Raw genomic sequence first — 26,323 nt, forward strand, 5'->3', positions numbered from 1 at the left:
ATTTTCTCTCCTGTGTGAGAGTGTAGTGATACACCAAGCACAGATAACCCACATACTCAGAAAGAGAGAGTGTGTGTGTGTGAGTGTGTGTGTGTGTGTGTGTGTGTGTGTGTGTGTGTGTGTGTGTGTGTGTGTGTGTGTGTGTGTGTGTGTGTTTGGGAGTCATTTGGCAATGGCTCCACTGTGAGACACAAGGATGCACAATTTTGCATACACCAAACCTGAACCTCTGGATCACCATCCTATTTAACGCCTGGGCTTTTAACACATTGTGATTGAGCTATTATTAGAAACAATGGATTATCAATTAGGATTTAATCCTGATTGATGTGCTTGTCCCAGCTGGAAAAGAACTCACTCAGTGCTTTGTTGGTTGTTTTCATCTCTGTGATGACAGAAGGTGGTTCTAGCTTTTCTTTTCTTTAGAAGATGACATGAGAGAGAAGAAGTTTTTTTTTTTTTTTCTAACCAGATATTTTTCAGCAGCTTGTCCTTTTCAGGACGTGAGGAGACCATTGAAGAAGACATTCATTTATTTAGCTCCTTCACTCAATCATCCTCTCCCTCAACTCTTTGCCTGACTGGCTGCTGAGCTGACTGACTGCCTGGTTGGCTCCCTCTCTCACTGGAGTCTCGCTATCGGTTCACTCAAACAGTGCGCGAGCTACGCTGAGGCAGAGGTGGAGAGACAGTTGGGCTACTCAGGGTTTGGAAAGCAGAAGCTCTATGAAATTTCTCTTTGTGTTTGGTTTGGTGGAATATTAAATGTGAGAAAAGGAAATCTCTGCCTCCACCAGCACAGACCACTGACCACCACTCCTGTGCTGCATCCATGACTTTGCATAACTGGTTTGTGTACGGATTTGGATTTATCTTGGTTTGGATGCTCTGCTTGACAAAAGGTGAGTGGGATGTATTTTGAATGTGTGATGCATGCTGTAGTTAACAAAGACATACGGACAAGCTGCATGTGTTTGTACACCCAAACTAAGCACTAATGATACATTCAGTGATCTTCACTACATCAGCCTTTTGCAGGCGATCAATAACATGATGTATGGTTGTAAAAATAACACATTTTAAACAGATATTAAAAACAGCAAAAGTTGAAACATTTGCAAAATGTCTAAGTAACTGTAAGTGGAACTGAAAAAAAAATATTCATAAGCAAAACAGATCGCACAAAGAGCAACCATATCTTACAAGCTGATTTAAGAGAATATGCCTTTGTTCTGGCTGTAATTGACCTGGGATTTCAAATCCATGTCTCCAAACAATATGTAATATCCATACAAGAGACAAACTAAATTTCCCTATAGAGCAGTAACGATTGACCTGACTCAGCTTGGCTTTAACCATTGTCTCAGTGGGATCCAAATGAAAAGAAAAGGGGTTGATTTTGTGTGCTAAGATGTCGTTTGGCTTCATTTAAATCTTACTGTTGCATTTGAGTCAGAGAGCCTGAGCTCCAACTGGGTGAAGTAAGATCCTGCTGGTTGTATACTGATAAGGCAATGTTCATAAAAAGTCAGCAGACCACCAATGGTACCAATGATTACATAACCTTATACATGTGTCATTCTAGTCTTAATTAGTTTTAGGTTTTTAATTAGTGTTATTTCTGTCAAAATTAACTGTATTTCTGGAATAACTTAGAAAATAAACAAAATAATATATGAAAGCAATCAGTCCAGTTTGATTTCAAATGGTAGGCTTAGAAATAGCATTATTATTGAAGATGTCTATATACCAATACTGTCAGACAAGAAAACCCACAACAGCTCAGCATGTATCACAGATTTGGAATTATTGTGTCATATTGGACTTCATTTTTACTGATATTTCAATGGTTCATTTAAAGCTACTTTGTTAGTTGTTAGCACAATTTTAATGACAATGTGTGAAAGAAAAATATTTCTTAGTTTTTCCCATTTAACTGCACATTAATTGTTGAATTCAGCATAACAAATGATCCTGCTCTGCCTATAACTGTGTCCTTTTTTTAGATGTTTTCCATGTACTCATCACAAATAATGAGCAAAACTGGATTTAGGTCGCAACAGATTCAGTTAATGAACATTTTTAATGCATACTGGAAGAGGACCTGGTGTAGGCTCATAATAAATTGTACTGTACAATAGGAGCTGACTGTCTCCCTAATGTAGCCTCATTATGTTGACAAATGCTCATAGCAGGCAGCTTTTCAATGTTTCATGAGTGCTTTGTGTAGCAGCACAGAATGGTGAATTGTTCAATCAGGTTATTTGCCAAATGTAAATGACCATCCCACTGTTTTATATTTCCACAACCGTTACCTCACTCTAATGAAATACTGCAGTATTTATGAGAGCTTTAACTTGTGCCAACAGGGGAATATGACACATCCCCTACAGACTGGCATGTGCTCTGTGTCCCTGCAAGGCTTTACATTGATTCCAGCAGATTTCTAAAGTGATTTTTATAAGAGCATTTGCCTAGGATTAGTTTGCTCCTGAAAGCTCCATCAGAGCTTTTGGTGGGCTATTTAACAGAGCAGAGGCGGCGAGAGTCTGCAGCCCTCTCTCTGCCCTCACACTGAGTCCACTGGGCAGCACAGATAAAGAGGGGGGATTGGTTTCAGTCAAAGCTGATCTTCCATCTTATGTGGGTAGGCTTTTGGAGGACAGGCACAGGTGTGTGAGCAGGCTGAATTCACTACAATCCCTTTAAGCTCTGGTGGATTTGTTCTGGTTGGGCTTAGTCTTACTTTCTTAAAAGAGTTTAACAGTTGAGAGGTGAGACAATTGCATGGCGAAAGAGGGAAAGCTAAGATGAAAGGATCCTTTAGAGAATTTTTGTTCTGTTAAAATTTGCATTATATTGCATTGTGCTATGATCAAATCCCTACCAGCACTTCTGCACTGAAAAGACTAAACATTTTTTATCACTTTTGAGACTTTCATTTCTGTGTTAAAAAGGGAAAAAAACTTTTAAAATAAACCAGCATCATACGGTCAAGTGGTAAAGTGGCTTTAAGATCACTAACTGAAGATGGCAGGTAAACAGCTTAGAATGGGGTTTATTACTCAAGATAAGTCTTAGAGGACAGAAAATAGGATTAAATCAAAGTCCAAACAAACTTTGTTTGCTTTAAATATTTATATGGAACTTTTGTGCCACTAATCTCTCAAAATCAAGATAATAGGATAACAGTTTGACTTCACTTTTCCAGGGTATATCAAGATCATTAGAATTTAGATCAATCAAAGCAGATTCTTATGGTATGGATTTGAAATTACAGATGCCACTTTAATATAAGAAAATCTCCCTTACCAAAAATCAATATGGAAATAAGAGATTATTTTAAACCAACCACAGCAAGTTAATGTATATATATATATATATATATATATATATATATATATATATATATGGAAGTTATATCATAAAAAGCTCAAAACCTGCAATATGCACTGAATGATCTGATGCCAAGTATTTGCTTGGATTTATACAGTCTACTGGCATATCACTATAAATTTATCTTTTGCAAACAAGAAATAAAACTGGGCTTTGATGCACAGACTGCTGATGACCTGAAACAACATAATATCACCCATTTTTTAAGAAGTCTTCAGTGCCAGTTTAATGCATTAATGAGCTTTTTTGTTTGTTTTTGTTTTTGTTTGTTTTTGTTTGTTTTTTTGTGAAAGAATGACGGAATTACTTGAAAATTGAAATATAGCTACTCTATTATTACCAAAAAGAAAGACACAAGCAAAATCATTACTCTTTATAAATGTGTTTATTGGGCTTGTTATTAAATCACACAGGTGGACAAAAGCCCAGGCATTTGATTTACTGCACTTTTTATATAATCTTACCATGATAAGAAGTGATAATATCATGATAATAAATCTTATCACCTACATTAAATATTCCTCCTGTTGTTATTCTGTATGAAAGCAGTGTATATGATTTTATTGGGCTATTCTGTGATGATTATTGTGAGGTAATTGTATGAAATCATTTAGCTCTGAGCAACATTTACAAGCCACATTGTCTTTCACTTCTCAGCTCTTTTCAGTAACATTATGTTGACACATTTTTGGGTTCATAAAACCAAATAGACTTGAGCCTTATGAAACCAAGCATACATCTTTACACATTAACTAAACAACAGGTTTACAACTATTTTAACGAGAAGCACTCAGAGAGTGCAGACCTCCACCAAGCCATTGTAATTTTTTGTCCTATCTCCCCATAGTGAAGAATGTTTTAAACATTCCTGGATCCAGGCGGTGATCCAGATTAGCCCCAAAATCCAATCACTAGTTCCTTATTCAATTTAGGAAATTTCCATAAAATTTGATCAAAATACTTCCATAACTTTTTAAGTTCTGTTGCTAACAGGCAGACAGAAAGATGGACAAACCAACACTGTGGAGTACATAACCTCTGCCTTGGCAGAACATCTTCTTGAGATGGTTACTTAAGGAAGGACTATTCAGACTTGTTATAGTCTAAAAACCTCAAGTTCATAACAGTGTGAGTCAAGACTACTATTCCCACATATTCCCTGATGCTGAGGAAAAACACAGAAGGTACTCAAGTTACACATATGACTTCCAGATGTTGAAGGCAAACATATTTTCATTCACATACCTAAAAAGAACTATGTTCTTTGTTCCGGGTCTGATACATTGTATAGCATGTGTAGTTGTACAGAACCTTCAGCTGAAGAATAAACCTTAAAAAGAGAGTCTATTTTGTGTCTCGCCTGTCAGGCAAACAGGATATATTCCTCATGTCACTGATCAGTGAAGAACAGGGTCAGACCAGAAGCCAAACAGAAGGATGACTTATAAACTGAAGAGAAGTCAGCAGGTTCTGACCCAGAAGCAAAGCAAAGATGGTAGACTGTAAGACTTTCACTGAAGCAGAAATGAGACTGAATCCACTAACCCTGGAGCTGGGACCCACAGGCTGATAGTTAAAAAAAACTCCATCTGACTTTGGAAGGACCTAGACCTGGTGCACCCACAGAAACTGAAGAGAAGTCAGCCAACTTAATAACTGCCCAGGGATGGGTTTGGCATTGACCCACTAGGATATTGCAGTGGTATTGTTGATAAGTTGGGGGTAGTAGGTGGAGCTAAAGTGGTATCAGCTAAGCCTAAGGTGGTTTAAGTTCCAGGACACTGAGCAGCAGTGATTATGAGATATTTGTCATTGCCTGCAAGCTGTTATCCTCAAGCTCTAATAGAAGACCACACCAGGAGCTTTTGGAAGCCAGAGTCTTGCATGAAATTGTGACATGTAAATTCATACCAACCCAGAGTTTCAGCTAAATCTCTGAGGAGCATTTAATAAAAAGTACTGCACAGCTCACCTCCTTAAATACCTCAGAGGGCAAATCGCCATCTGCAGGGTTGAAATAGCTTGTCACAGACACATGTTACATACGGGTTCCAGAATAAATGACCAAATTTTAATTCCAAAAATCAGATGCCATACAAAATCAGCTAGCCAGCAGAGAAAACAAAACAGTCAAAAAACAAAACAAAACAGAACAAAAAAAGGAAGAATTAATCCCAGAACAAACACAATTGATGTGGCTACGCTTTTCAAATAAATTAATTAATGAAGAGATATTTCCTCTGATTGTGTACAAATTCAGTTCTGAGACCTTAATTAATTATAACCATTGTGCCAATGTGTACAGATGTCAGTGATATAAACACACTCTCTCTGGATCTGAAGTGAAATTGCAGGTCCAGTTTTTATGTTTACGTTAATAAGATTGAGACTTAATAACCTGGAAAAATGGCATCTCTTCCCATCATTTCCCATGATCCAAACATGCTTCTTGGCATCACAGTGTTTTTACTAACTGTGTAAATAAAATTCAAATTCAGTTTGCACACCAATGCTTTATTTATTTTTTTGTGTTATCCCTGTAGTCCACGGCCTGCAGTGTTATGGCTGCAACATTATCCAGGGCCAGAGGTATGTGGACGTGGGCTGCTCCAACCCAGAAGTCATCACCTGCACCCACTCACACAAGGGCTTCAAACACAGATTCTGCATCAAGACGGAGAGCAGTGAGTAAACCTCCATAAACAACACAGTTGCCTCTGTTTCTCCTCTAATGAGCTAATGCGCGTGAATATGATGCTTATTCAGTGAATTTTTAAGGGGTAACAGATTAGCAAGTTATGACAAATTCACTTTGACGTACCACTCGGCCAATGGCATAATCATTTTTAATCGTACTTTCATGTAAATTTTCTTTTCCTGGCTGATGTAAATATTTAATTTATCTCTGTGCAGAGGATTGTTATGCAACTTTGTTGTGCTTTGTCGGTTAAATTTTAAGTCATTCACTGTCTGATGTTGAGTCAAACGGAGAATGTGGACATCCAAGGCAGGATGGTGAGGGTCAGATGAGTGATGAAGCATGGGCAATCCAGCTGTTTCTTTGTTTGACATCTCAAGAATGTGTGTGTGTTGAAATGGCTGATGAGGCAGTTTTTTCCATTTGCTCAGAGAAACAGCAAGCTCACACAAGGACTGTCTGTCACGTACAGCATGACAAGCTTTTAGTCAAAATCTTAAGGCAGTGTCTTCGTGATAATCTGCGTCTAGTCAGCCTGTTAATCTTCATGTGGCCATGTCAAACCCAAATTAAATAGATGCTGGTGAAGGTTTATAAGAGTTCTAGAGGTTGCGTATTCTTTGTCCTCTGATAGAAAACATTTGTCTCGCTTTTACAACTCCAGTGTTATTATCTTCTAAACAATGTCGTCTTTCTCCTCAGCTGTCCTCTTTAAAGAGGGAAAGATGTTGAATACTGTTATAGTGTGACTGCTATAAACAAAATAGATGCCACAGCTAGGAGTAGATACTGCATATTATTTTACAATAATTTCCCATGAAAAAACAATAACATGCTCACAGATCAAAAGCAGGCTGATGAGCCGAGGCTTTTCATGTTGGAGCTATTGCTCTCATCTTACAGACAAGATCATTATGCGTTCAGATTGTATTTGGATGAATGACAAACGTTTTGTATCCAGGGACGCCAGGTTGCTGCTTTTATTTTAAGGGGTTATACATAAAAGAGATGTTATTTGGTTAGAATATACTCCATAGGTTATTAGAAAAAATAACTAGAAAAAGTCCAGAGAAGCTGAATTAATGATGTTGAGATGAACTGCTTGCTAAGCGCAGTTACCTGGCTGGCCAAACAGGTAAGGTATTTAATAAACTTTTAGTTAGTTTTTTTTTTTTTTTTTATCTGTGAAAGGTGCTGTATGAACAAAATTTCTTTCTTCCTTCCTGCTAAATGCAAAAACCCTGCTTTGATTACAATAATGATAATAAAACATTTACGTGGGATCTCTACAGGAGCATAGCCCCTTACAGGGAGAAGATTTGGATGTGATATGCCTTCCTGCTAAAATGCCCTTGTTTCTACATTTGCATATAAATATATTAGCAGCCTTTAAATTATACTGTATAGAATGGCCAATGTAAACATTTTGTTTCCTCTATTCGAGACCACAAAACACACTATTCGCCAGAGAACTGGTGTCTCCCTTTCTTATGCACTCTTAAGATCTCTTAATGCCCTCCTCATTATCCACTTGCAGCATTTGGTGCTTAGTTATGCTTTTTTTTCCTGCTGAGCCAAACACCAGCTCATCACTCTTATCTGACTGACTGTCTACCCATCTGTCCCTCCAGCGGCCCTGGGAATCGTCTTGACCAGTGGCTGTGCTACATCAAGACACTGCCAGCAACAAGAGCTGCCAGGGGTGCGAATCCACTGCTGTGACTCTGACCTATGTAACAGCACCCCCCTCTGGCATCCAAGTACACTCCACTACATCTGTGCACTACTCAGTGTCCTGCTGCTGAGGATGTGGTTGTGATCTGCTCAAAAATGAAGTAGATGAACTCTTCTCATAGCTGCTTGTGTTATCAGCTGAATGAGTGTGTAACTCAGTGTGGTGTTACTGGTATGCACCATGAAATAGGTTTTGTCACAATGTTGGCTTGGGACAAACGATCACAGCAATGGCAAAATAACACTGTGAACATGTTTGAGCAAATAATTCTGCAGCATCGTACAGTCATCAGTAAATTTTTTGTGCACATCCACTTACTCAAATGTAGCTTCGGGTATGGAAAATTGTGAAACATTTGTGTGGGATTTAACCTGTTAGTTAAATATAAACACCTTGTATGAAGTAAAGCATAAATATGCTGACTTCAGCTTTCTAAAATCTCAGATCCACTTGAACAGGAAGACATACATTCCTTTCTGTGTCAAGGAGTTTGCTATCTTTTTCAAGCTCAAATATGTGTTGGATATGTTCTTCTAAAGTCACAGATTGTTCACTTTTAAGAGTAAGAAATATGTTTTCAGTTTGTTGGCGGGGGCCACAGGCCAAATTTGGGAGAACACACTGCATGTAATTTAACCCTATGGAATATTGTTCAGTGAAAGCATGTAATGTTGTGAATTACTTTATTAAAATGTTTAATATTTTTCAAAAGAGATCTGTTTTGATGTCTACAAGTTTTGTTATGCCAAGACTGTCTCATAACAGCCTTGATCTAAATCACATTATAAATCACATTCTCCATTCCACTTCAGATTTGACTGTTACTGATATATCTACAAAACTGAACATTTTATGTCACTACTGGGCAGACATAAACACAAGGCACTTCATGTTTTGTCTTGTAAACTTCATTTGTTTAATATACATCAATTTTTACACTTTCACACTTTCCATAAAGAGTTAGGACAGCAGTGTTTACCTCTTGGTAATTTTTTTACTCTTTCTCACAACATCAAAACGACATTTGGGTATTGAGGATAACGAATGATAAGGACTTACTCGTAAGTTTTGTCACCATTCTTCATACAAATTTGTCTTAAAGTGTGCAGCTGTAAAATGATGTCATTGTTGCATTTTTATATCATAATTCTCCACAAATTCTCTACTGGGGACCAGTCAGGACTGCAGGCAGGCTAGTCCAGCACCGGATCCCGCTTCTCCTGCAACTATCCCGTTGTCATGTGTGCAGAATGTGATTTTGCATTTTCATTATTTTTCAAATCATGGATGTCCTTCTCAAAGATGCCATCTTGAAGGTACCAAATACTGATCTAAACTTTCTATGTTCTTTACTGCATTAATGCAGAAAAGATATTTATTGATTATTACTTTACATGTATTAAATGTTCTTCTTGGGGGTAATTCACCTTAAATATTGTGCATGATCTCCTTTGAGGTACAGACTGGTGTTTGTGGAGACACAAACCTCAAACATAGCTGAAAAGAATATAGGTTGTTCATGGCACCAGTCCTGATATTTATGACATCCACCCAAGGTCCCAAGAAAGGGAGAATTCAACCCTATCTTGATCTTATCTGGATATGATGATCCCTGTGTACTACAGAAAAGTAAAAAACTACTCATTTGCCTCTGGTCTCTCAGAGTCTCCTCTGACTTCAAGCGAGTTGGGGAAGACTTTCCTTGCTGCAAGTATTAATTGTTCTTTTTTCAATAAACTTTGTTACACTTTCTCTTAACCAGAATATTGGTAATTAATTTTTCTACATCAATTGGCGTCAATGAACAGGATTTCACAAGTGACCATAGGAGTACCCAGCAACGGTGTGTCTAATCAACCCGAACTCCAGTTGCAGCCTTCATTTTTGAAAGGGGGAGCCCTCGTTTGGTTCTCTGGAAATCACCGACAAAATCAACGAACTCAAATATAGAAAATAAATCTGGTGAGTTGAAGTGATTGTTTCTTGGGTTTCTAGATTGTTAGGGAGAGGGTTGAGGTCTTGTGAGTGGATCCACACAGGATGGAGTGCTGTCGGACACAGCAGGTAATACCTCTGCAGAGCTACATAGGTCCCTCAGAGGTCGGCTCTGGGTAAGAGCAGTAAGACATTCAAAGACTAGAAGCAGGGATCCCCACCTTTTCATTAGCTCAGTGGGTGACAAAGACTCCAAGCATCAACTCCCTCCTGAGGGAGAATTGAATACATTTATGGAAAACAAATATGGAAAAAAATGTATTGAATTTTGTTCAGAATGGATTTCAGTCCGAGTGTTCCCTGCTAAAGGAACCTTGAGTCCAACAGAACTCAAGAAGACAAAAGAGGGTTTAAACAAAAGAGAAGCTGAACTAAGGTCTAAAAAAAATCAGTCTTTTTAGACAAACTCAGTGCTTCTCTGTGTTTTTCCAGTTTGTCCCAGTGTAGGACAGTCTGGGACAGTTCTCCTCTTCCTCCTCCTTTACCTCTGTCTCACTCCTTCCTGCCTGCTCTACCCTGCTTACTCACTCCTTAGCCCCTCCTTTACAAAACTTCTCTGCTCTGCATGTTGATAGCTCCATCCCTCCTCCTGATATTTCTGCTTTGCAGTCGTTTGCAACTACAGAGGAAAACAGGATGTAGAAGAATTCTGGCTCGCAATTCCAAAATGGGATCTGGTTTGGACCCAATGGGAATCCCTATCTTCCACATCACTTTTTCTCTAATTTTGCTAAACTAACGCATGGCTTGGATCACACTTCTAAGGACAGCATGCTGGCTGCTTTAATAACACACTATCAGCTCTGATAATGGCTCACTTTTTGTTAATGAAGCTATGAAACAGGTTGGAGCATTGATCTCAAATCACTGTACCTACAGTATCACCCACATTCTGCAGGTGGTGGAACGGGAGAGTGGCTCTTTGAAGGTGAAGCTCACGAAATGTTCGAGACTCTTTTTGGCAGACCTCCTGGTCTTGGAATTGAGAAATTGAAACTTGGAATTGTGTTTTTTATTGTGAAAACAGATTTCCTTGTAACATGTCTGTTTGGAACCCTGGTCGGTCCTACACTGTATAATATGAGTTTTGATCCTCTGGGTTTTCACAGTCCATCTTATCATAATGCTACTCTACACACACCTTCTCCTCAGTGTTACAGGTGCCCCACAGACATGATGTGGGTTTGTAGACACCGCTCCTACCAGGTGTCTCGCTTATCTCCATCTGAGGGACAGAACCTCAGATTGGACTAAGTTTCTGGGTGGTGTAATTATCCCCTTTGGTACTGTTCACTATGCTCAGAACATTGATCAGTTAGCTGTTGAACTTGAGAGTCTTACAGTCTTAATGTCCTCTGGTTTCAACTTGCTGACCCCTGAACTTAAGGCTTTATGTGTCATGTCCCTACAGAATAGAGATGATTTGCAGATGATGTGGTTCTGTTGGTTTCATCAGGCTGCAATCTTCTGTGAAGCATATGGGATGAAAATCAACACCTCCAGATCCGAGACCATGGTCCTCAGCCGGAAGGGTGGAGTGTTTTTTTCCGTGTCGAAATGAGATCCTGCCTCAAGTGGAGGAGTTTACATATCTTGGGGTCTTGTTCACGAGTGAGGGAAGGATGGAGCGGGAGATCAGCAGGCGGATTGGTGTGACTTCTGCAGTGATGCAGACTCTGCATCGGCCTGTCATAGTGAAGAAGGAGCTGAGCCAAAAGGTAAAGCTCTTGATTTACCAATCCGTTCCTACCCTCACCTATGGTCATGATCTGTGGGTAGTGACAGAAAGAACAAGATCACGAATACAGGCGGCCGAAATGAGTTTTCGCCACAGGGTCACCGGGCTGTCCCTTAGACATCAGGTGAGAAGCTTGGTGATCCAGGAGGGGTTTAGAGTAGAGTCACTGCTCCTCTGCATCGAGAGGAACCAGATGAGATGGCTTGGGAATCTGGTCAGGATGCCTCCTGGACACCTCCCTGGTGAGGTGTTCTGGGCATGTCCCACCGGAATTAGGCCCCAGGGAAGACCCAGGACATGCTGGAATGATCCCCTCGGGCGAGCTGGTGAATGTGGCTGGGGAGAGTGAAGTCTGGGTTTCCCTGTTAAGGCAGCTGCCCCCGCAACCCGACTCCGGATAAGTGGCAGGAAATGGATGGATGGATGGATGGATGGAGCTTTTATTACTTTTTTTAGGCTATTATGGTGTTACTTTACTGGTCTGGCCCAGTGGAGATCAGATTGCAGTGTATGTGGCCCCTTAACTAAAATGTAAATTGAGACCCCTGGTTCAAAGTTTATTCTACAGGGGGTGCAATGTTGGGGGGTGCAACTTGACAAAGTTATACGGTTTCATTTTTGCACAAGTTACATGCTTGGTTTATTTCAAACTTTTATATACAAAATAAAAAATAATAAAACCTGTGAAGAAATATTTTAGATGAAAGAACAAGTGAGAACACCTATGAAACATTGTTGCCTGACACCCTTACAACAATTCCTTTGGCTCAGTAGCAGGGTCATAGGCTTTGAGGCACTCATCACTGATGCATGTAGAGTAGGCTGCATTCTGATGACCACAGAGATGGCAAATCTTCTCTGAATCATATGAAGGTTATGGAGGATTGAAAGACCCCTGATCAGGCAGCTCAGTCTTACATGAGGCATTCTAACATCAAATCAGCCTGTGTGACAACCATGCTGTCTAGACCTTTTGCCAGCAATAAACATTAGAATATGACAAGTAAGGCACAGGCAACTGATCTCTTCAGTTCTAAAATGCTTATGTACAGTAAAAGAGACAAATTCTACACCGCTGATAACATGACTTTGTCCAAGCTTTTTTGAGATATACAGCCGCCATCAAATTTAAGATAAGATCTTGAATTTGTTTAGATATTAGTTAATAAATAAAAGTGTGACATATTTTATTTTCCTAATGAGTGAAATGAATATGTTTCTGTGTTTTATTGCGGCTTAAGAGACTTGCAAATCATTGCATTCTATTTTTATGTACATTTTACACAGCATCCCAAAAATCCCACTTTTTTTGACCTGGGATTTGAGAGATTAATTTGAATCCAAGATATTAAAAGTTATTAAGTGGTTATTTTCTTCAACATACTAAAGTGGTGATCTGAAGTGGCACGTAATCTTTGTTTTTATCTTACCTTAATCTGTATTAATTCATGTACAGCATACATTATTCTTTTCAGAAGTGGATCATATTTCTATCAAATAGCCTACTGTAAGCTACTAAATAAAAACTGCAAGGATTTTTTTTTACCACTAATACAATACACTTAAAAACTGACATAGGCATAAGTTTCCACCAAAAATATATTTTTCTGTTAAAACCAATTCATAACACTGACAATGCAAATAAACTTTTTAAGTCTGTCTTTAATAAAACTAGTTATGCATTTTACAAATGTATTGGGGTTTGATTGGTCTATTGCAAAATGTAAACAAAGTTGTTTATTTTGCAATCTCAGAAACTAATCCTTAATACCTGTTATCAGTTACTTCCCAGTCCTGCTACCACAATACACCTGTGTAGATACTTGCCTTCCACCAAACTGTCCAAACTGCAAATCGCCGCATATGAAGCTCTTTGTCCCAGAAGCCCATTGTATAGAGCGGAGGAAACCCTGTGCCGTGAGCAGCCATCTTGGATAGACAGATCATACTTGAGCCAGGATAACCTGCATACCTCTTCACAGCAGTTCCAGAACTCATAGCTCAAAAGATTAAATTCCTGGTAAGGACAACGAACGAGGAGTTATTGAAGACCATTAGACATTTACTATTATCTAATATAGGCTGAGACATAAACGTTTAAACTGTGAAACTGCAGGCACTGTTAAACTTCAGCTGTGTGTGCCAGGAGTTAGCTTAATGAAAAGCTAACAGAGCTAGTTAACGGAATGCTAGGTTTGTTTTTGTGTTTGTGTTTTTGGCTCCACTGATATGAGAGATTTATTTAAAGGCAGGAAGATGATACCGTACATGACAAATAACGTGGTCATTTGTTATGTACAGACAAATAAGCAAGCCTCTTCCATAAACTGATAAACTAGCCTGCTAAAGCTATCGCTAGCTTTCGTTAGTTTGGTTTATTGTAGCTTTTGTAAAATAAGGCTGAGGCCAAGTTTGTTTTTAAATGTAGATTGGCCAATATGTGTTACTTAATCGACTTTATGTGTACAGATAGAGGTAAATGTTTTACGGGTTGTGATTAGTTGGGTTTGTTGTTAAACACCAATTATGTCAGCAAGCAGTTGTAGCAAATGCTAACTCAGCTGTCAAAATAGCTAATATAGGGCGGTGAATTTAATCAGATTCGTCCATCTAGCTGGTTAACCAAGTCGGTATCAGATTGTATTTCCCCTTCCGCTTGGCAGCTTTAATTTCTCTTTGTTGTCGTTAATGACACTAGTGAAACCGATGCCGTCATTTTGCCGGTTACTAAGCTAACATTAAGCTAGTTACCGTCTTTAGGAGCAAGCTAGGCATTAAGGTGTTATAGTAAAACGTTTACATCTGACATTCCATTAATTTTGTTGTTGATTTAACAAGTCCCTGATTAATCTGTTTTCTTTCTATGAGGTTGATGATGATACCATGATAATATTGAGCGCAGCCTTGTATATAACGTCTAATGCTAAATCTTAGCCAACATTGTGTTTTAGCCACCACATAGGCTTTATTTATTTATTTGTTTTACAAATAACAGATAGACAGACATACAGACAGACAGATCGATAGATTAAGAACCGATTATTTTGAAAATGTAAGGTCCTAATGTCCCAAGGTGTTGCTAATTTGAATATATCTGCGTTTTTCAATCCTGAAGCGCTGTATCATTTCTGTTTGTTGTTTCAGAATTCTGTGTATAAACAAGCTTTATCCATCTACCACCAAGTTACCTGGACTTTTATTTTAATACATTCTCTTAACCTGTAATCATTTTATACATTGAATGTGTTAATATGAGTCTACTGTGGTAGAGTGCTTTTTCATAGCATTAAACTGAAGTGATGATCATGTTGTTTCAGAGTTTGTAGGGGTGTTTTGCAAGTGGGCCTGAGTGTCAGGTAGACATTTATGTGTCATGATTCTTGTCATATTTGAGGTACCCATTGGGAGCCAGTAGTATTGTCACCTTTATTATATTTCAGTTGATGATTGTCAAATGGTTGCAATTAAATTACTACACAATGTTTTAATAAGGGACATACAAATTGAAAACAAGAGCCAATTCATTTACATTAAATATTGGAGCAAATCTATATTATTGTTAAATTTGGGTATGTTTTTTAAGCTTTGTTGACAAAAGACACAGGTGAGGTAAGATATAAACACTGACCCAACTGACTTTCCTACATTAGGAATTGGGTAGGTTGTGGATCCTGTCATTAATTTGTATTTATGCCTTTGGATTTGTGGTGTTGAAATTTTCAGTCCAACAAATTGCTTCCACCTTATTTTTGCATGTATTTTTAGTTTACTGAAATACAGAATATATTACTTCCCATTCTTCTTAATGAAACTGGTAACTAAACCAATTATATAATTGTCATTAGAAGCATATTGAATTATGGTCAATCGTTTGGTAGAAGTCAAGTGTCTTTGGTAAACAGTTTGTGAAAATAAATCTCTGCTCAGGGTACATAATTAAATCATGTCATTAAAAGAACAAAAGTCAAACTTTAAAAGTTGGCAAATGAAATGGAAATAGAGGGGGAAATGTTATTTCTGTAATTTGGCTAATATAATTTTTCTACTACAGGTTAAGAAAATGACTAACAACGTAGCAAAATGATCTCAGTCAGGAAGTGATGCAATAACAGTATGAGTCTACTGTGTACATGTACAATATGTGTCTCCAGACAACTCATGGTTGTTACTCATAAGTTTATTTATTTTTCTTTTTTATTTATTTATTTTTTAACAGGGACAGCACATATTAAGAAACAAAGATAAAAATCAGTGTAAATATGCCAGGGTTAGCCAAAAGGCTAATTTTCACCCGTTGTCCCTGTTGAACTTTCCTTTCCTTTTGAAGAATGTCTGTTTGTCGTAGTAAATGTTGTGATACAATTTCTTTGGAGAGAAGTGCACTACTGACATTGCAGTAAAGTCACATGATCCTGGCTTGCCAACATTTTAATGGATATCACTTTTAATTTCTCTCATGGAAACTTATGTATTTAAAAAAAATCGTGAAGGATATATTTACTCCAAACAGATTAACTCCACCATCATTACTACCACAAGAGGGTAATGTGACTTGAGACAACCTAGAAAAGGACCATGGCATGTTATGTTGCCAGTTTAATGGATGGCTGTGATGTGACTGTTTCAGGATCTGTTTAATCTTAAAACTTAAATGCTAAATTGTTAGTGTATGGTAATGCTCACTACAGTTTTATTAACTTTTTCTCCTATTAGGACTGGAATGGAATGATTAATTATTTAATAGACCAGAGAAAATTAGTTACTCCAGGACCCTCATTCTCCTAAAAATATGTGCATAAGCAAGTTTGTAGTATCAGTTGTAAGATTATTTAATCTTTTATATCAACGTTAAACATTTTAATACATACCCAGACAGCAAACGATGGATGTAGCATGTTAAGATTGTTCTTGGGTTCAGTTATCCAGCCCGTTTGCCAGCTTAATTACCAATTCCCAGGTAGAGTTACAGCTTGTCAGGGGCGCTAGTGTAAGCCAAATTTATTTTCTTGTGCCACCAGCAAAAACAGTTATTATACTCATTGATTCACTCATTAGCATTAGTTTTTCATTTTTTACTTAGAACTACAAAAACATATACTATTAAAATATTTAATTTATTTAATATTTTAAATGATTTGGTCATGCAGATATTTGACATCAAACTTGTAGTGTTTTCACAGGGTTGAGCATCTTTGATGCATGAGGACACTTGACCCTTAACCTGACCAGAGTTAGGGTGACACCATTTTATGTTGTCTATTTTTGTCTCTTCCAGACAAAATGCCCATTCCACTCTGAAACAAACCAATCATAATTGATGACTCTCATCAGGATGTTTTGTAGCTACATTAGGCAAATCCCCCTCACCAACCTACAAAGGGGCCTCTTGTGGTCCCGTGTTTACAAATGTTAAGTATTATGCAGGTTTAGGCCAAACAATATGTTGATGCAGAATCAGTTCATGAAATATTTCCATTAGAACTCATGTGGTCTAAATTATTTGTGATTTTGTAATAAATCTTTTGTCTTATTTTCTAGTTTAGACAAAGCGTTACACCTGCACTGACAAGTCTGATGGCGAATGAGCTGCTTTTCATAATGTAGCATGTCACTAATTTTGATATAGTTTAGTTGGGAAACATAAAAAAAATCAAGACAGCTACTTGAAATGTCTGTACAGCTAAGGTTTCCAATTTCCAAGGGTAAAACACTGTTCAGCTAAAAATGGAAGAGAAAATGGTGCAGTAATGAAACTGAAGGGATCCGGCCACAGAAAAGTTTCTCCAATTCATTCTGGTCAATCAGCATTTATCTGTCAAGTATGATTCTGAAAAACTCTGTGGGCTAAAATGCTGTAATCCTGAATAGCAAGAATGGCAGAAACTGCACTTTTTAGCTGGTAAGCTAGCTTTGAAAAGACTTTGACATTAAAGAAAGAGGAGAACAACCTACAGGGAAATGTTTATTTACTGCCTTTGTATAATTTAAAAACAGGTTGGTGCCCAGTTAGTTTTCATTTCTACTTTCATATTGTAGTTATTTTACACCTCAGGAGAGGTGTATTAATTGAGCTCTTGTGTCTAACCAGAGGAGACTGTTTTACTTGATCTAATTTGTTTTGTGTTTTTTTTTCATGTGGTTTTCTGATGTTTTGGGGTAAAGTAAAGCCTTTTCAAAGCATGTGTTATTGATATGCAGTGGTCTGACTGAACAGTAAAGCATCACTGGATTTCAGATAAGTGTTAGAGTTATTTTTAGCTCTGACACCTTACATGCTGGAAGTATTCTTGTGTACATCCAGCACCATGAGAATTAGTTTACTGCTGTTACTGAGCTGTCAGGAGAAACCACAGGGTATTTGGTTTTCTCTGTATGGTTTTTGTTAACTTTGAAGAGTGTTTGTCACCCTTACTTGTTCAAATTAACCCATTACTCCAGCTGTCTGAATTTTGCTAAGGCTTTTTTGATCCCCTGAAGCGAGGATATTGTAGTCATCCTAATATTGACTATATACATCAATTGTATGTGGTATTATTATTAATGCCTGGAATGATTGTGATGTGGAATATTCTTGCTGGACATCTGGATACAAGTACATATGTTTTAGTATCAACCTTCACAGTTAGGGTTTTTGGCATCTGGCAATTTGTTCTGGATTTAATTTTTTATTTGATATAGCTTCAAATTATTATAAATGCTGAATAAAGTTTGGGATTTAGTTGTGAGTTGTTTTTTTGTAGAAGGAATTAACTGATTGTAAAATTTACTGTTGCTTAAATTTACTGATGAACCACATATAAAAATTATTTGAATTATATCAGTTGGCAATAAATAGCTCTAATTCTATATTTTGTATCAGTTAATTATTAGATTATTTGTAAGATAATTATTTAAACACAGTTGCTCTTAGCAGTTATTTTTATGCCTACAAAATATTCTGAATTGTGGCAGCCATACATGTATCTTAATCTGACAGAGGCCCCAGTTGTGCTCCAATTTTACAAGTATGTGACCAGTTATATTGTAAATTGGTAAATCCAGTAAGGATAGACTGCTCTGTATCAAGTGTGACATCTATGATGTATTTTAATCATGTGGAGAGAACCTTAAGTAAACCTGGGGAAAACCTTGTGATAAATTTTGGAAAGGCACTGAGCAGAAGGAATATAGTTGATGCTGAGTGTAAGTGCTACAAGGTACTGAGACCTTGATTGCAAGATGAGTGGAGCATTATAATTTAGCTTACATGTTGAATAAGCTAGTTATTAGCCTTGTTCACGGTACCTATAAAGTTTAAATGTATAAGCTGTTTCCTCTTTGTTTTTTGTCTTCCAGAGCCAAGATGGCCACCGCACCATATAACTACTCCTACATTTTCAAATACATCATTATTGGTAAGTGATCCTTGCCACTGACAACCAGTTTGCAGCCATTCTGATGAACTCAAGGGGACTCCTCAAAACTTTTGCATACATTTCTCTCCCAGTGTATATGGTCTAAGGAACTTTGTAGAGCTGTCTTGGGTTTTTTGTTGTTTTTTTTTAAACCAAAGAATAAGCAAAACTTCATACTTACTTAGATATTTTGGCTAAACTGCATTTAACATTGCTCTTGAAATGCTTCCAGGTTTCAGCCATTATGGACTTTTAAGCCCACCAGAGGCTGGCTGTCACAAGTTTTAGATGGAATGGCAATTAGTGATTTTATTTATTTATTTATTTATTTTCTCTCCCTCAGTGTTGTTTTTTTTTACATAATTAATATCACCCATCGGAACAAGACTATATCTTCTTCTGATTAATTATTGTTTAGTCTTAAAAAAACAAACAAAAAAACATTATGGTTTCCTTCTGGGATTAATAAAGTGTTTTGTTTTTTTTTTTTACTTTATTGTCTTAAGTAACAAAAACAACATCTGGAAACATTGTGTCCCTTCTGTGTGCTGTTTTCATGACTCCACATGAAATTTTAAGTGCCTTTGTTGACTACTACATCATGTATGGGGACAGCTCTGCAGGCTTAAATAGAGAGTAGTTGTTATGTTCCTCGGTTGACCTGAGTTTTTCTCCATGTCTTACTCCACAGGGGACATGGGGGTAGGAAAGTCATGTTTGCTTCACCAGTTCACAGAAAAGAAATGTAAGTTTTGTCCTGCCCTGATTTTTTTTTTTTTTTTTTTACTTTTTTTCATTTGTGCATGCGCTTCAGTGCATGTCATGATGCCAGGTTCCAGTGGAGTGCTTAGATCACTTTAGATTTCTTAATTTGCCAGCGGAAGTCGGTGGCATAAAAGATGAGTGTGAGCTCAACAGTGAGTCTCTTCTCCCGTGTATGAGCCAGCTGCAGCCTCACATTGCTATTCAGCTCGGAAATGTTTGGTGTTACTATTAACAAGCCAGATGCTGAGTTTCTCATTCATTTGTCTAGAATCACATCCTGCACATATCCACACATACAGACACATGCACACATACTTCAGGGTGATTTAGAAAAAAGCTTTTCAATATCAGTTTAAAAGAAATTTGATTCTTTCTAGTTGTTTATATACCTTCAGTTTATAGAGCTCTGTGACTCCAAATGTTATTAATTATTGCTGCTGTAACTGCTGCTAGTTAACACCAAAAATGACATAGATGTTCACTTCTACAGGATGTATGTTTAGTTTAAACTAGATGTATGTTTTAAGTTGCAACTGCCAATGAAGGAGAAACTTTATCACAATTTTTTCAGAATGTTAACACTTTTTTTCTGGTACATGTAGTGACAGAAAAATGTTAAAATTAAATCAAATGTGGAATTGCAACAGAATTCATTGACACAATGAATGAAATGAAATTAGTTTCACCCATGCTTACTCCCTACAGTCATGGCAGACTGCCCTCATACAATTGGCGTGGAGTTTGGTACAAGGATAATCGAGGTTAGCGGACAGAAGATCAAGCTGCAGATTTGGGACACAGCAGGACAAGAGCGCTTCAGGGCCGTCACCCGCTCCTACTACCGGGGAGCTGCAGGAGCACTTATGGTGTATGACATTACTAGGTAAAAGATGCTTCTCATGTGTGGAAGATCCACAGTTGCTACATGGTCTCACCACTTTAAGCTTTTATAGTATGTGATTACCATCTGGTGAATTTTATAAGAACAGGAAGCTAATAGAAAAAGCATCTGATAAAAACACAGTCCACCCTATTAGACTTCCAAACCAGAAATATCTCTTTCAAATTGATGTCCAGCCCTCTTCTCTAAACTGATGGTATCATTATTATACCAAATGGCTCATCATGGGGAGTGTCTTGTCTAAAGTGCAGACAATTCCAGTTTTCATTCCAGGGTATAAATTGTACTTAACTGAAAAAACCGATATGAAATGTTTACATTACTGTTGGTGCACAGAAATGGGTGCAAAAGCGGAGTGTTTGCTCTGTTCTGCATGGTAGCTGTGAGTGCAAAGATGACTGCACCCTATAATTAAAGGGTGTGGTCTAAAATGAGTGTTTTTTTGTATCTTTGTATTTTCCTCCTGTAGTGTAAATGTCAAAGTTAAACATGGGATGATACAATTTATAAATCATCGTGTGGTGAATGAATAATTGGTACAGGATGGATATTTGAAGAAAGATGAGAAGTCTACAGTGTACATATGAAAGATTTGTAGTGTTTCTGTCAGCAGGCAGTATTAATGTACACTAGTGAAGTTACATACAAAGGTTCTGTTATGGTGTGTTTGACTGGTTCTGAGCACTGCATATGTCCTATATGTGTAAGTTGCACTTCTGGATTTGGAAAGGCTAGATGAAAGGCTGTATGTGGACTTATGCATTGTATATTGATGTTTTATATGAAAAAAGAATAAGGATAGTTTGATGGTAATAAATAAATGCAGAAAAAGTTCTCAATTGTCAAAAACAAGCTTAGAAAGTTGGTTCAATCCTCTTGTCTGAAAATGTTTACCACCATAATTTCTTTCATACTTTGTTTTAATATCTATAGTAAATTTAAAAATGTGTATTTTGAAACCAGCTCCCCCTCTGTTTATACATGTTGACATCAGGGCCACAATATGGTGAGTTTATTTATTAGGAAATGGTACTTCCAGCAATAAGGTGGTCTCAAAAATGAACTGGTTTACATGTTAGACAGGGATCTAGTTGAATATATGCAAATACATTTCACTTGAGTTAAGCTGCAACATTAATTTCACATGCATCCACAACCTCTCCATGTTTGACCCTCAAGTGATGCCTTCATGTTGCAGCAGCTCTTCTGATGATCCCTCTTCAGAGATGGCGAGATATTAGTATTGGCTTGTTGTCATAGTAACTTCTGTCTTTTTTCATGTCATTCAGGAGAAGCACTTACAACCACCTTAGCAGCTGGCTGACTGATGCTAGGAACCTCACCAACCCCAATACTGTAAGTTATATAAATTGAAATATTTGCACTTAATTCTTTTTTGTGTTATAGTTTCTGTAAAAATGTACAGCCCCTGTACTTATATACAACCACATTGCTCTATGCATTTACTTTTCTCTTGCTATTCACATTTCTTATAATTCTTGCTTTTTTCTTCACTGTGTCATTTCTGGTTTCTCGTGTTTTTCTCAGTCTTTTTGAAGCCACAGAGCTCCTCTATTTCTTAAATTGGTTGTTCTTGGTAAATCTCATTAGCTAAATGTCATCCTGCTCTCCATCAGAGAAATGGATTTGAGCAATGGACTTCTATATCTTGCTAATAATAATAATAGATTAGATTTATATAGTGCTTTTCAAGGCACCTAAAGTGCTTTACATTGTATCCATTATTCATTTACTCCTCATTCACACTTGGTGATGGTAAACGACGTGTAGCTACAGCTTCTCTGTGGCAGACTGATAGGAACGTGGCAGCCAATCCACCGACCACCACCTAACAATCACACAATATATATTAACTGCAAGTTATTGACTTGGTGTTAAACCATAAGACACAGTACATCCACAACCATAAATAACTAAATATGGTGAATGTGTCTCTTATATCAAGGGTAGTACTAAGTTCAAACTGTTTTGACTAAATCTTCTGATATCACTGGTCTCTCTGATCTGAGTTCAGCGAAGGCAGGTTTTTGTGATTGTGTATCAAAGATGAGAGCCGTGCCATTTGTAGGCAATGGTGACTACATCTTTCAAAAGCAGTCAAAACCTACCCCTATTTTCACAATTTGTTTTTGATGAAGTATCTTGTTCTGGCCAAATGATGGCACTGTTGTAGTGCAATCATGGTCTTCATTCAGGCTGCTTTTGGTTTGTAATACTGAATGCTAAGAACCTTTAGTTTGATCATTTGACCGACATCATTTGACTAATACTCATCATTCGAATGAAAAGCTTCTTGAAGGAGATATTAAAGAACCAATTGCTGTGTTTTCTAAAAGAAACTTAATTCAAATAAACAAATTTAAATAGTTGCAAGTTATGTGTTAAGTCTGAAAGACCAGAGACAACAATTTAAGTGTCATCATATTTTGTGTTGAAGACATCGGCGGTACGTTTGTGCCCATTACTCCTTTCTGCAGCAGATATGGAGCACTCTTTTCATCCTGTATTTCTTTGTCATTTGACATTGCCACATCACAGTTACATTTTGACCACATTTAATGATGTGGGATTCATCATACAGTGAGGACTTTAATGACATTTTCTGAGTACAACAAAGAAAATCTACTTGAATAAAACATGAATGTTTTATGGAAAGCATACAGCAGTTCTGGTACATTTACTCTTGCTAGGTAGAAGCTCATTACTTCATCATCGTCACCAGGCATTTTGTATTCACATGTTCCTCAGTCTGTTTATCAATATACAGGTCAACAGTAGATTTGAAGTTTATTGTCTTTGGCTTTATGATCGACTGTAGACTAAGGAAGCAAATGTCTCTTACAGTTGCTCTGCTGTCCGAGTTGTCTCACTCTACTGTTTTGTGTCTTTGCTGCCAGGTGATCATTCTCATAGGAAACAAAGCAGACCTGGAGGCCCAGAGGGATGTCACATATGAGGAAGCGAAGCAGTTTGCTGAGGAAAACGGTGAGACAGACATTGGTGCATTTGAGGAAGTCAGGAAAAAAAGGGTTAAGATTAACATCCTTTTCTTGTTTTTGTTTTCTTTTCTTCTTCACAGGTTTGTTGTTTCTGGAAGCCAGTGCAAAAACGTAAGTGTGTGGAATTTTGTTTTTTAGTTATTGCCGACCAATAACTATTCCTTCTCCTGCATGTTTTATGTTTCGTTTGCTTTTTTCTCACATGTATGTTGATTCTGTGTTTAGAGGTGAAAATGTTGAAGATGCCTTCCTGGAAGCTGCTAAGAAAATCTACCAGAACATCCAAGATGGCAGCCTGGACCTGAATGCTGCAGAGTCTGGGGTTCAGCATAAGCCCTCGGCCCCTCAGGGCGGTCGGCTAACCAGCGAACCACAGCCCCAAAGGGAAGGCTGTGGCTGCTAATGACCAAGCAAAAACCCCCGCACTCTACCATTGTCTGTCTGTTTCCCCTCAACCAACCCCCTCCATCCATTCTGACACCTCCGTACGTTCATCCCTCACTGCACCAGGAGTTACATGAGAGCGGGGCTGCGGAGGAAAGAAACGGGCAAATATCGACTTGGGCCAGACTGAGCTATGCTGTGTGGACTTCATCTCCCCCTCCTTCTCTTTCTCCTCTCTGCCTGTTTCCCATCATTTTTGTCTCACTCCTCATCTTAAAACTCTCAGTATATTTTCCTCCCATAGCTCTCCTCTTTTGCTCCGCTCCAGTGCACCATCCTAGTCCCACCCCTACATCCGTAGAACTTTAGATGCCACCACACATTACACTGGTCACTGACACTTTAGATAGATATAATGTTCACAAGATAACTAAGCAAGACTGTTTTTTATGTTTGGTTTTATCGCTATATATGAAATGTAAACACTGCATTTAGTTTCATCAACCTCTGATTAGTGTATAAGTCAGATCTAAATTATATTCCCAAAGTCCTCTCTTGCATGGTTTACAATTCCAACGTTTTATCAAGACATGCAGATGAGATTTCCCACCTGAAATAGTGTAATAAGCAGCAACACAGGTAGATGCTCTTTAGTGTTTATCCAGGAATGTGTAACTGATAGAGCTTTTTCAGCAGAATTTAAACCTGCCCGCAGCTTTTTATTGTAATTTGTGCTGCTTGACATAAATTCCTTTGTCAGGTTTGATGAACTCAGGAGAGATACAGTAGAAAAAAGACAAGTAGAAAGCCAGAAATCATCCCTGTAAATGTTCGAAATTACCTTCAACTTCCTTTTGGAAGTATGCCCCACCCACAGTTTTTCTGAGATGTCACAGGAAGAAATGTCTGTGTTTTCCAGCTGGTCTCTGTGTTGAATGGACAGTTCTTTTGATTAAGTTAAGATGTCACTTTAAAAAAAAAACAACAAAAAAAAACCTTCTGCTTCTGATGAAAGGAATAATTTACATCAGGTTCTTTTGCACCAGCTCTCCCTTTTATACATCTAACCCCCAAAGCTCTCCCCATCATTATCATCATCATAATTATTATTATCATATCAACAGACTGTCTTTACCAGCATTTCTTTGTCTTTGTTTGTTGCCTTATTACATTAATTACTCTGTAGTCATTCTTTTGCTGCACCTGCTCTTCAGTTCAACCCGATTCGATTAAATGTACTTATTTAGGAAAGCTCATTAATTTTGCTGGAAAATTAAGTGTCAACAGCATGGTCTTAAACCCATATTCTGACTATTTAGGTGTAAAAACGAATCTCACACGTCCTTATCTTAATGACGCTGCACTGAAGAGCTGATTTCTTGTTCATGTGGGCAGTTGTTGCTCTGCCTCAGAAAACACCAAGCAGCATGCCCCTGAGATATGAAGTTATCAAAATCATGTCATGTTTCTATTTCCTTAAAGTACAATTTCTTTGTAATATAGCAATTCCCTGATTGGACAGCTGTATATATTGCTTCTAAACTGCTGGTGATGACCTTGCTACTGTACTTTGGATTTAGACATTTATTTGGTGGCTCTGCCAAGATCTGTACAGTTGGTGTGCTAGTGGGTTGCCTGTAATTCATGCTTGGGAAATTCTGTAAAATAGTTTCTATTAATAAATGTATGTAAAGGACAGACACCTAGACGGCCCCCTAGCCATCCCGTCTGCACACTACTGAACCTGCCGATTGATTATTGAGGGGACTGGAAGTGGATTGAGATGATGTTCACAGTCGTATTTATGTCAGCCAACCTGTCATTTCTGTACAGAATGGAGGATGGGGCATGTTTGTGTTGATATTCTGTTTTCTTTTTCCACCTCATCATGGCTCCTCTGTGTAGGAGGGGCCTGCATCGCTGTCTTAACTTTACGGGAGTGGGGATTGGTTGGTTTATTGTGGGAAGTGGGTGGGCTGGGGCTTCCTTTTTCCTGTGTCCCACCTCTTTGCAGTTTGAGTGACCACTTCCTGCTTTTGTCTGTCCACAAGTACAAAAAAAGAGTACATATGTATAAATTTTTAAGAAGCTGTGCTAACATTTAAATGCGTTCTTGCGTGTATATGATTTTAAAAATGTTGACATTTTGATTTTAATGACAAAATTATCTAGATAGAAAAATAAATTATACATAACCTGTTTCTTTGCTTTTTTGTCTAATGATGTAAAATATACTGAAATAAAGAAGGGGACTGAAGGAGGCAAGATCACATGGATCTGATTTAAATTGTAATGTT

General features: G+C 37.8%; 2 protein-coding genes across 2 annotated transcripts; both read left to right on the plus strand.

Moving 5' to 3' along the window:
- The first annotated feature begins 233 nt into the window (after positions 1-233).
- LOC121630157 lies at positions 234-8,501 on the plus strand. The gene is made up of 3 exons (XM_041970268.1): positions 234-902; positions 5,940-6,080; positions 7,726-8,501. The coding sequence occupies exons 1-3, from the start codon at positions 833-835 to the stop codon at positions 7,911-7,913; spliced, it is 399 nt and encodes a 132-aa protein (XP_041826202.1). The 5' UTR covers positions 234-832; the 3' UTR covers positions 7,914-8,501.
- A 4,945-nt stretch (positions 8,502-13,446) lies between these two features.
- On the plus strand, positions 13,447-26,296 carry rab14l (RAB14, member RAS oncogene family, like). Its single transcript, XM_041970879.1, has 8 exons — positions 13,447-13,582; positions 18,898-18,956; positions 19,648-19,701; positions 20,427-20,604; positions 21,912-21,978; positions 23,541-23,628; positions 23,723-23,753; positions 23,868-26,296. The coding sequence occupies exons 2-8, from the start codon at positions 18,905-18,907 to the stop codon at positions 24,043-24,045; spliced, it is 648 nt and encodes a 215-aa protein (XP_041826813.1). The 5' UTR covers positions 13,447-13,582; positions 18,898-18,904; the 3' UTR covers positions 24,046-26,296.
- Positions 26,297-26,323: the final 27 nt, after the last annotated feature.

Source organism: Melanotaenia boesemani, chromosome 19 (genome assembly GCF_017639745.1).
Source record: "Melanotaenia boesemani isolate fMelBoe1 chromosome 19, fMelBoe1.pri, whole genome shotgun sequence".
In the NCBI taxonomy this organism is placed as follows: domain Eukaryota; kingdom Metazoa; phylum Chordata; class Actinopteri; order Atheriniformes; family Melanotaeniidae; genus Melanotaenia; species Melanotaenia boesemani.

Coding starts and splice junctions, on each gene's coding strand:
- LOC121630157 (XM_041970268.1), top strand. CDS start 833: ATGACTTTGCATAACTGGTTTGTGTACGGATTTGGATTTATCTTGGTT. Junction 903..5,939: donor GATGCTCTGCTTGACAAAAG/GTGAGTGGGATG, acceptor TTATCCCTGTAG/TCCACGGCCTGCAGTGTTAT. Junction 6,081..7,725: donor CTGCATCAAGACGGAGAGCA/GTGAGTAAACCT, acceptor CTGTCCCTCCAG/CGGCCCTGGGAATCGTCTTG.
- rab14l (XM_041970879.1), top strand. CDS start 18,905: ATGGCCACCGCACCATATAACTACTCCTACATTTTCAAATACATCATT. Junction 18,957..19,647: donor TTTCAAATACATCATTATTG/GTAAGTGATCCT, acceptor CTTACTCCACAG/GGGACATGGGGGTAGGAAAG. Junction 23,629..23,722: donor GCAGTTTGCTGAGGAAAACG/GTGAGACAGACA, acceptor TCTTCTTCACAG/GTTTGTTGTTTCTGGAAGCC.